Genomic DNA, 11,989 nt, shown 5'->3' with positions numbered 1-11,989 from the left:
TTTCAAGCCCTAGCTTGATATCACTTATATATCACTTAGATATCAATATATCTTTTACCCAAGATTTTAACATTTTGGACCTTCATATTTGTTTCTCAAAAGTGTTATAGAAGCTTATTGGTAAAACAATGAAAAATCTTACTATGATATACAAGCTCTTTTCAATCATACAGTCTGCAAATGTTGACAAAGGTTATAATTAAGGATATTTGTCTGTCAAAATAACAATGTAATGAAAGAAAGTCTATGGACCAGAAATCATTTTAAAAAGTCTTTCCAGTTTTATACATTTTAATAAATTCGAAAACAGTATGAGCTTTCTCCTGATCTTTATGTTGTAATGAAATTGAAATTCACAATCTGGAGGCAGCTCACCAAATGTAGCTCACACTATGATTTGCATATGTGAGGGTTTATCACTGAAACACAAGTCTGTGTTGTTTTTGGCTGTGAAGTAAAGCAGAGCATGCAAGCCTACAGTGACAGTGTTCATGTTCAGGAAGACACTGTGACCTGGCAGAGTAGCAAATATGTAAACATTTTGACAGACAATTCTCATTAACTCGCTGGCAATAAACATGGGAAGAATATTTAAACATAAACATCTTTCTTTTTGGTGTTTCAGAAGAATAATATTACAGTATCCATCCTGTGTGCTTGCATTATAGGGAAATTTTGCAAGCGTAAACACACCTCATGTAATTTGAACACTGTGATAACATTAGAACAGATTTTTCAATATTCATTGTTTTTTACTTGCACATTGCTGGAGAGAATCTTTTCGCATTTTAAACACTGACTCTCTCAATAAACAAAAATACTAATCAATATAAATTTATAATGAGCATTTTTTGTAAATTAAATATCTATATTTCTGTTTAGGTATTCAGATGAAAAGTTTATGACTTGGAATTACACCACCTTGTATGATATTGCACTGAATGTAGAAGAGAAAAAATGCATCACAATTCAATCCGAAAACACCAGAATGCACCAATAAATAATGTGAATAAATTAATCAGGCTCACTGATTATGTCACCTAGTATGATGTCAAAACATCTGAAAATGAACCTTCCAGCTCAGTGAGCAAACCTACATCCAGAATAGAGTGTGGCTGGTCTTGTTGACTCTTGTGCATGAATAGTAGTCATTTGGCTGAAACTGGAGGATGACTCACTCCTGTGAATCAAACTCAGCAAGTAGTTTGAGGGAGGTTTGAGGGATGTGCGAAGTATAATTGGGTTCAGCAATGTTTTGACTATTGGATAACTGTTTTAATTTTGATTCCCATTATTTATTCAAATTATTTATTGGTGCATTCTGGTGTTTTCAGACTGAATTGTGATACATGTTTTCTCTTCTACATTCAATACAAGGTGGTGTATTGCATGTTATAACTTGTCATCTGAATACCTAACCAGAAATATAGTTATTTAATTTACAGAAATGCTCATTATAAATTTATATTAATTAGTTTTTTTTGGTTCATTTAGAGAATCAGTGTTTAAAATGCTAAAAGATTCTCTCCAGCAACGTGCAAGGAAAAAACCTTAAATATTGAAAAATCTGTTTTAATGTTATCACAGTGTCCAAATTACACGAGTTGCGTTTACACTTCCAAAATGTCCCTATAATGCAAGCAAACACGACTGAATACTGTAATATTATTTTTCTGAACCACCAAAAAGAGCGATGCTTACGCTTAAATATTCTTCCCATGCTTATTGTCAGAGAGTTAATGAGAACTCTCCGTTAAAATGCTTACATGTTTGCTACTCTGCTAGGTCATAGTGTTTTTCTGAACATGAACACTTTGTAGGCTTGCATGCTCTGCATTACTTCACAGCCAGAAACAAAACAGACTTGTGTTTCAGTGATAAACCCTTATAAATGCAAATCACAGTGTAAGCTGGTGAGCTGTCTCCAGATTGTGAATTTCAATTTCATTACAACATAAAGGTCAGGGGAAAGCTAATACTGCTTTCAAATTTGTTAAAATGTATAAAATTGGAAATCATTTTAAAAAAATGATTTCTGGTCCACAGACTTTCTTTCGTTACATTGTTATTTTGACAGACAAATATCCTTAATTATAACCTTGGTCAACATTTGTGGACTGTATGATTTAAACGAGCTTGTATATCAAAGTAAGATTTTTCACTGTTTTACCATTAAGCTTCTATAACGCCGTTGAGAAATAAATATGAAGGTCCAAAATATTAAAACCTTAGGTAAAAGATATATTGATTAAGTGATATCAAGCTTGGGCTTGAAAGCTGGAAGAATGAAAAAGTAAGAGTAATGAAGGTAAGGAATTAGAAATAAAGGCTATAATTTTCTCATTTGCAGTTAGAGTTGTATTGAGAGAGATTCATGTCTCTTGGCATCCCAGGCTTGGAGTGACTTGTCTGATTCTTCTGTTCTTTGCCTTATTAATTATGCAGCCAGGATCTCTGATGTTGTTCTAGGGCAATCACGTGGCAAGAGAAGTGCAAGTGCTCCACTACTGCCAGAACCTTCCTATATATTACTGGCACCAGCTACACACCACTTCAGACACTACAAATCAGGAACTTACCTTCACATTATGGTACTCAACCCAGAGGAAGACACTCAACTGAAAGCAACGCAGCAAAGACTGAAGAAGGTGTCTACCAGGTTCCTAAGGCTTGAATAATCATTAAAGCCCAGTCATGTTTAAATCATTCAGCAGAAAAACAAAAGCGTCCAAATAATATTCAGTACTTTTATTCCTTCTGAAGAGCATCCCACCCAGACCCACTCCCCACCCTATCCCTGAATTTCCTATGGTTAGTCCACCAAACTTACACATCCCTGTATACTATGAGAAATTTCACATGGCCAGTCCACCTCACCTGCACTTCCTTGGGCTATGAGAGTGCTCCACAGCACTTGGGGAAACCTACACAGACACAAGGAAAATGTCGCCCAAAGGTAGAATCGAATGCAAGTCCCTGGTGCTGTGAGGCAGCAGTGCTAACCACTGAGGCACCATGTAGCCCAAGAAAACTGTTAAGAACGCCAACTCAGACTGCTGAAAACTGAGAAAATATTAGACAAGCTTATAATAGGGTGAGAAAATTGAAGAAAAGCCATCAGGCAGCTCAAAGACTTTGAGCAGGTCTGACCCATAGCCATAATTCACTGCGGGTGGGGTAAATTAGTGGGTAATGAGACTTCTGGAGTCACGCCTTCTGGAGCCGCTGGCCATATTCAACCATTGTACACCTGGATGCTGTAGCACAGTTCTATTGTGGGTGCTGTCAGAACTACAAATAGACCCAGCAAGAATATCCAGTGGAATCCAGGACCCAGGCAAGTAAGGAGTATAGAATGGGGACGGTTTGATGACGTTAGGGAGCAGTTACTGGGAAGAAGAACAGTGTGCTTTGAAGTCCACATGAAGAGGAAGAGGGCAGTACTATCTTCTAGGAGAGAGTGCTGCCAGGGTGTAAAGGAAGGTCTTCAAATTCAGTACTCATCTGCCTATACCAAATGTATTAGGGTGTGGGCAGACTAACATTAGGGAAGCGGAGCTTAAGAGGTTCAATGGATACCTTCAATATTTATTTGCCTCTGGTGGGTGTGCTGCCAATTTTGACATCTCCATTTTATGGGGGCGAGCTAATGAGTGTGTGGGAAGGTGCTAGCACCTATCTATCCATCACGCCCAAATATAATCCAAATACCATGAAGTCTCACATCCCTTTGTCAAAAATACCTTGAAATTTTTCACAATTAAATCATAACTCTTAAACTATCAAATTTCAATTAAAGACGTTGTGAAAGTGTAACAGACGTCACATCATCCAAAAGTGCTCACAGTATGCAAAATAAAGTTAGTATAAAGCTGCTTTGCACATTCATAACATAGTTGTTGCCTAAATCTAATGACAATGGCTAACTTCCAAAGGAAGTGGAGTGAACCTCTGTGGAAGTAGACTTACCTTGCTTCACCTCAGAATTAGATGGGTCATAATCCTAGACCTAGATTTCACAAGATTAGATTTGGCACAAACTGAAAGGGCATAATCTGTTTTGTAAATGCACTCACACAGCATTAAATAAGCAATGCCTGTTGACTGGTACAGTAAAGTGACCAAAGTAATTATTGTACCTAAAAGCAGGATCTCAAACTTTTTCCAAAGCTCCAAATAAATATATACTTAATTTTAAAGAAATTGCAACAGTACTTATCTCTCTTTCTCCTGAAATCTTTTTTACCAACTACTTCTGCTTCACCTTCACCAGTGCTGCTATCAGTCAGCATACAGTTCAGATATTCAGGTTGTTATATAGACATCCCAGTGGAAGCATAGTGGAAATGGAATAACTATCAATAAACATATCATGACATTTAAAATATCATGTTAGTTGCATTACTCTGCTAAATATACAGGAAAATAAAATCATTGCTCATAAAAGGATCACTCAGCTTTCTAGAGTCATTAAAGACATTTAATGCTCAATTTGGCCAGTTTCTGCCAGTGTACTACTTCCATCTTCCTTTATGCTTTAGTATTATATGGGGAGCATCGTGCACACTGGATTTTCCACTTTAGTAGCAGAAATCAAGCATTAATAATTTTCTTCCTCCAGCTAATTAGGAGTCGAACAATAGACTAACATTAAGGCTTCATAAACAATGAAAAATGAATTAATTACATCATTGTTGGTTTTCAACTCTTTATGTTTCAGAGGATATGAAGCAAGGAGAAAAAATTGTTCTCTCTATATATTAAACAATCATTTTATATTAAATTGAACTAGAGGTTTGTTGTGAAGATATTTTATATCAATTTTAGAAACAGCCATCAACAATAATATACTTACAATTCATCTGTGCATTTCAACAAAACAATAAATAAAATTAAAAAATGTGATTATGCTCGGGTAAACTTTGGATTATTGAAAAAACAGTGCACACCCACCCATACCACAGATAGAGGGAAAGAAACTGTCCTGAAATTAAAAAAAATATACATTAACTGAAAAAATAAAGTTTCCCCTTCTTTAGAGTTCCCTTTTTATATATATAAAAATATAAAAACAGATTAAAGAAATTATTCAATTCTAACTTATACAGTTCGTAGGTAATAGTTCGCAAATTTAATGCCTGAAAATTATTATTCAAACGAGATGAAAGGGTTGGATGGAATGGACTACAAACTTGATGCTAAAAAAAAAATTTCAACCAATGTCACTAAAGTATCAATCACATTGTAGTTTACATCCAAGTATTTGGGATTATGTCACAAATAGTACGTTATGCAAAACTGCAAGATGAGCAACTATGCAGAGGTTTATACAGTAGGGCAACAGGACACAACTGCCCTTTCAAAGCTATGGTTTGATTTTTGCAATCCATTCTTATGAGGCTGATGGAGATTTCTGTCAGTTCACTAGTTCCAGACTTCAGGCATTTGTTCATAATTAGGTTACTATGTTCAATTTTAACAGGCAGCATTTATTTAATCCATAGTACCTTAGTAGGCAGTACGTAGAAAAGAAATAAGTCTTGTGCTAATTTTATTTTAATATTAGAAAGATTACTTTTTCAAAAATGTTCTTCTTCAGGATCAAACAGCGAATTCTGCTCCTCCCTTCAGAGTCCTGGGAATGAGTCGTCTAATTCTAATGCCTGAGAAAGGATTAATCCACAGAAATGAGGGTTGCCCTCCAAACACAGTTTTCATTCCCTCCCATCGTAACTTCCTTTCCCATGTCGGTTTTTCATTTTTTAGCCGTTCAATTTCCTGCATGATAAACATAAAAATACACTAATGAATAAGTGTGACCATTCAATAGATAAACACTTGAATTTAGAAAGCAGGGGTGGCACAGTGGCTCCAGTGGTTAGCACTGCTGCTTCACAGCACCAGGGTCCCAGGTTCGATTCCAGCCTCAGCTGACTGTTCTCCCAGTGTCTACGTGGGTTTCCTCCCACAGTCTAAAGATGCGAGGGTCAGGTGGATTCACTATGCTAAATTGCCCATAATATTAGGTCCGTTATTCAGAGGGAAATAGGTCTGGGTGGGTTACTCTTTGGAGGATCAGTGTGGACTGGTTGGGCCGAAGGGCCGGTTTCCACATTGTAGGAAATCTAATCTAGCTATACATTTTGCTTCTTCACCACACACCCAGCCTATAATCAACAGGAGTTTCAACCTATTTGTTTACAATTAAGATGGAATATTTGAGTATTATTGTTATTTTCTAAACTATCTTTGCTCCCATTGAAATAATGGACCCCAATGAAAATTGGGCTTGAGAAAGATTCATAATCGAACTGGATTTATTTGTCTTCTGCAATTTTTAATGATACATATCATTGGATCAGTTTGCATTCTTCAGGAAGTACATTGACATTCTAGATTTACTTATAACTAACATTTGAAAAATAAATCGCCTTCAAAACCTGTTTATTATGTTGTACAATTCATCTTCTCCATTCTGTACAACAGAAGTGTACTTGAGATCCATATTACACCCTGTAGTCAACATTAAACTTTAAAGTACGGAACATTTGAGGATTATACTATGACACAGCTCATTTATAATGTTAATTGGAATGTGATCTACTAGAAGTAGCCATGGAATGGATAGGTTCACTTTTATTTGTCCTAAGACTCTTTCTTATGAGGACAGCAGGGTGGGGGAGGAGACTAAAAAAATCTGGATTCTAACATGGCACATTTACATTGCAACTAACCATTTTTATATTCAGAAATAATTTTCCTTTGTGAGCTATTCTTATAGGAAACCAATGCTGGTAAGACTGTTTTACTTGCTTAGGGCAAATCATAATCGCTCAAAACACTGTGCATATCTGCCCAGTGGAATAATGTTTCCATCCTGACTTATGCAGTGGTAGAAGAAATTATGGCACAGCAATTTTTCTACCTGAATGAAACTGGAAAATGCTGATTAGGACATGAAATTCTGCGTGTTTTGTTGCTCATAAGATCAGCAATGCTAAAGCTAATTGTGCTACCACTTGGTTAAGATCAGCTGCCTCAGCACAAATCGTGGATTACATCTAAGATCCTCTTATACTGTCTAGCTCAGTACTCACCATCTTTGCTGACTGCGGCTTCCTAAACAAGAATGTTTGGCTGACAATTACAAGATTCCTAATGACAGTCCTTTATGATATTTGTTTAAGTCCAGTGACTAGTGAAGTTGGTCACTCTCAATAAATACTGTTAAAAAATCAAAATGATAATAACCTGACAGTTTATTGAGATTCTGATTCTAATGGATGTAATACACGATTAGCATTAAAAGCAAATCAGCTCATATTATCTTTTTGGGGAAGGTGGACAAATTTGTAAGGATTTTGATTTATAAAAATAGTTATAATTAACAATGTTTTTGTTTGCCACTATGCTTTGCAAAATTCAAAGGTTGTATTTGTTCTTTTCATTAATTTTAAAAATAAGCTTTGACATTTCAATTACATAATGCTATGTTTTTGAGTGTTTTTATTCATTACAGAGCTTTTGAGCTTAAAACATGTCAGCACATCATATTGTGGTGCAGCACAATAGTGAAACACATCTCTTTTCTCACAAAGGCACTTCAGTTAGATATTGAATTGTGTTTAATAAATTGTTTTCCTCTCAACTAAATATGGCCTCTAATGCTAATCATCCCTATTGTACTGACATAGGAGTTGCCTGCTGACAAAAAGACTGAGATTATAATTTCCTGGGCCAGTATTACAACAAATGTTGATGAATGCACAATGCCAGCACAATTTGCAAGCTCTCAGACACTGAAGCAGTCACTGGTCCAATGTAGCAAGACCTGGACAAGTGATAAGTAGTATTTGGACGACACAAGAAACAGGCAATGACCATCAGCGAATCCCCCATTATTAACAACCTGAGGTTACTATTGACCAGAAACGGAACTAGACTAGCAATATGAAGACCATTGCTACAACAGCAAGAAAGAGACTAGGAATTCTGTGAAAAGTAACTCATGTCTCCCCAATGCCTGAGCACCATTTACTAGGCAAACATCAGGTATATGATGTAATACTTTCCAATGTAATACTTCACTATCACTGGGTCAAAATCCTGGAACCAATTCTGAATAGCACTCTGGGACTGCAGTGGTTCAAGAAGGCAACTCACCATCACTTTTTCCAATGTAATTTGGAAAGTTAAAAATCACATAACACCAGTCAGGATATAGATTAGATTAGATTAGATTACTTACAGTGTGGAAACAGGCCCTTTGGCCCAACAAGTCCACACCGACCCGCCAAAGCGCAACCCACCCATACCTCTACATTTACCCCTTATCTAACGCTACGGACAATTTAGCATGGCCAATTCACCTGACCCGCACATCTTTGGACTGTGGGAGGAAACCGGTACTATAACCTGGCGTTGCGTGATTTTTTAACTTTGTGCACCCCAATCCAACATCGACATCTCCAAATCATGAAGTAATTTGGGAAGACAATAAACTGTGGCTCAGCCAGTAACGTCTACACCCCATGATCAAGTTTTAAACATTACACATCAGAAAAGTATCAAATTATACTTGAACTGAAATTGAAATAGCAATGCTAAGGGTAAAACATATTGTGCATAAATATTATATGGTTAAAAATTAGTTTAGAAAGTACCACAAATTCTCTCTCTTTTGATGCTTTAACTTGGATTTATTTATCTAACATATTTGCTAATACAAAAAAACAATGTATGTCAAAACTTCTAAAACTATGAGAAAACATACCGTCTCATCATTGCATATTGAGTGAAGCTGAGTGCCAAACATTACTGAGGTGAATGTAAGAAACAGGAGTCCCTCAAGGCACAAGAAAATGATTAGGATTACAGTTACAGGAGGTGAGAAGCCACTGCATTCTGTGGAAGAAAACACTTCATCATTAAATCAGCCTACAAATGATGCAATAATAATGCAATTCAGTGTTATCACTTTGCTTTCACACATTTAAATCAGCAGTAATTCACAAAAGCTTTAATAAGGATATAAAATCTAAGCGATTCTCAGCTGAGAATTTTGGATTCACAGCAGACGATTCTTCTTGTTCAATGTACTTTTATTCCTAAACTATCAACCATAAAGTCAGATTAGAAGATTCTTTTTATGTATTGAGTACGTATACCAATTTCTATACTTTTATTTTCTTAGACATTCTGAAATATCAGGTGGCCTTTGTAGTTAATACTTTAATATTCTTTTGTATTTAACAGCTAATGAAATATATCTCAAGATAAATGCATATTTGGTACATTTAAGAGAACATACAAGGCCTCTTTTTTTTCCTGAAGTTCTGCCAAGATTGGTTCTCAACTGATACTGGTACTAAAGATATATACAGAACTTTAAAGTTCTTCAAGATATTACAAAGTGGACACTTCTACCAACATCATAGAAGTCATGATTTGGAGATGCTGGTGTTGGACTAATAAAGACTAATAAACCTGTTGGATTATAACCTGGTGTTTTATGATTTTTAACTTTATAATAGAAGTGTTCACTTTGTAATAGCTTGAATAACTTTCAAGTTTTGTATATATCTTCAATCCCAGTATCAGTTGAGAACTAATCATGGTAAAACTTCAAGACAAAAAGGGATTTTGTATGAACTCTTAAATATCCCAAATATAAATTTATCTTGAGATATATTTAATTAGCTATGAAATACAAAAGAATATTGATTGAGTTTCAGGCTGATAATGGTTAAAAGAAAACCATTATCCCTGGTTACCAAAAACAAATGTTTTGTTTTGTTCATTACTGCGTACTGAAGGGGACTTAGTGTGTCTGAATGACAGTTTATCAACTAGCTAACATTTGCTCCATTATATCCTGTTAATACTCCTTCTTTAAAGCTATAGTAGTCAGCATTTTAATATACATGCTGAACTGATACTTCGATCGAGTTGGAGCATTTCTAAACTTGGTCTCCATGTTTCAATTTTAAACCATGGCCAGAAATCAACATTATTTCATATAATGTGCTATAAAAGACAAATATTTCTTTACAGAAAATGATTCATCAATTGATGATTTCCTCTAATGATGTAACTTTATTCTGAAAATAGTTGTGACATTGTTAAACATATTTCTAAAAACAAAACACTGAAGAAAACCACCTAGAAAAGAGAAAGAAAGTCAAAGCTTTTTTTCAAATAGTCTAAATATTTCAATTTAAAGGAGTATCTAAATAGGTTCATTTAATTAAAGTATCAGTCTGCATATCAACTGAAGAACACTCAAATTTATTATACAGGAGTCAAGAAAAAGAAAGCAACATTTATGGTTATTTGCCTTGAGAAAACCTGTTATTTTGCTGTTCCTAAAAATTTTTGGCCTCCAAGACTAATCCTCTGTTTTAACTTAAATGAAGAAACTGCAAATTAACAATGTCACAAAGTATTTTAAGTGTATCATACAACTACAAAATATGGAATACGGGAATGAAATTGGTTGAAGCCAGAAGTGCAAATGGGCTGATAGTGAAACTTTTCTTTCCATTTACATCTCAAAGCAAACAAAAATTGCTTCTCAGAGGGAATTATTCGTCTGGATTAACAAGGTACAAAAAAACTGAATGCATGGGCTAGAACTTGAACCACGGGCATTTCTGTATCTTTCCCTTTTGTCTATTCCATCAAAGGTGACATCTAATCTTTGAGCTGCTTGAGTATCAATTTGCTAAATAATCAGAATCTCCTCAAAGTTAACAGCATAAACTCAGGCAGATATTCAAAATTGGCTACAAGAATACAATGGAAGAAGGCGAAGTACAAACAAGAAACAAAGTTAAGAATTTGACAAGAAGTCAGAAGTAAACACAGCCATTTGTAAAGCAAAAGTATTAAACTATTTGTTTATTATCCTTTAATTTTCTGTTATATCATATCAGTTTTCCTAGTCACGAACAAGTTGGTTACTTACCACTCCACTGCTCTCTGATACAGAAGAAAAATTGGAAGCCACACAGTATCAGTGCATGGACTGAAATCAGTGCTATGTACATCTGCAAATGGATGGAGAAACATACCGCTATGTCATAATCAATTTCATTCTCAAGCATAATATGCCAGCAAAAGGTCAGATTGATTTATTTCACTCCAAGATCAAACTGAATTCACATCGCCAAAGCCCTTATTTCATTCCCTAGCTGGTTTAGCAGGAACATACATATGGATTCATAAAAATTAACACACTGTAATTCATCAACAGGTTAGCCAACTCTATTACAGTAAAAAAGTTTACTTACAATAATTGTTAAAATTGTTAGAAAATGGTAAAAATGTTTCAAATGTGATACATATTCTGCTTGGTAATCATTTCTCAGAACCTAAACTGGTCAACATCTGATTCTGGCATTACTGCTGTACTTTAAAGCAAAAATAACCACTGTTCAATTTGTAGGGATCAAATGGTATTAAGATAGAAAGGTTGATAAATACTGAAGAATGCAACTTTTGTTGGACACAGTAACAACAATAAGAATTCAAGTTTAACTTTAAGATGCGATTTTGCATGAGTGGAAATTGGAGTTGGGCCACAATGTCTTTTCTCTTCAAGCCTGTCTCCCGAACGTCACGTGACACTGTGAATTACCCCTAAGGTATCAGCAGATCTTTTACACTGCCGTAAGCATGGGAGAATTATTTAACCAATGGCTTTCAAATAACACTTCTAAATGAGACTGTCCAATTGATAATTGACAAATTACTTTTCAAATGAAATAAACAAAACCACCTGTATTTTTGGATATGCAACTTTATTATTCTGAAGTGACAGAGATATATACTCTTAGTGTCATCAGTTCAAAGAATATGATAAGATCCTTAAGCACATTTTGCTTAGGAGGCATTTTAACCCCTGTTATACATCCAACTGACACAATTTGAGAGAAAGAAAAACTGTTACATGGATTATTCAATCATGCTCACTGGAATGAACAAAAAA

At 35.1% G+C, this 11,989-nt stretch overlaps 1 protein-coding gene across 2 annotated transcripts in view; it reads right to left on the bottom strand.

Moving 5' to 3' along the window:
• Window positions 1–4,804: 4,804 nt before the first annotated feature.
• The window catches only part of zdhhc7 (zinc finger DHHC-type palmitoyltransferase 7), a 73,074-nt gene continuing 65,889 nt past the window's right edge, over window positions 4,805–11,989 (bottom strand). For both annotated transcript variants that reach the window (XM_060837603.1, XM_060837604.1), the window contains exons 6-8: window positions 10,967–11,048; window positions 8,774–8,904; window positions 4,805–5,778 (exon numbers count right to left, since the gene is read on the bottom strand). In XM_060837603.1, coding sequence (XP_060693586.1) covers window positions 5,602–5,778; window positions 8,774–8,904; window positions 10,967–11,048 — 390 coding nt within the window. In that variant the 3' untranslated portion in view covers window positions 4,805–5,601. The remainder of the gene's footprint in view (window positions 5,779–8,773; window positions 8,905–10,966; window positions 11,049–11,989) is intronic.

Source organism: Hemiscyllium ocellatum, chromosome 17 (assembly GCF_020745735.1).
Source record: "Hemiscyllium ocellatum isolate sHemOce1 chromosome 17, sHemOce1.pat.X.cur, whole genome shotgun sequence".
NCBI classification, from domain to species: domain Eukaryota; kingdom Metazoa; phylum Chordata; class Chondrichthyes; order Orectolobiformes; family Hemiscylliidae; genus Hemiscyllium; species Hemiscyllium ocellatum.
Note: the sequence above shows the minus strand (reverse complement) of the source record. Positions and strands in the feature narration are given on the sequence as shown.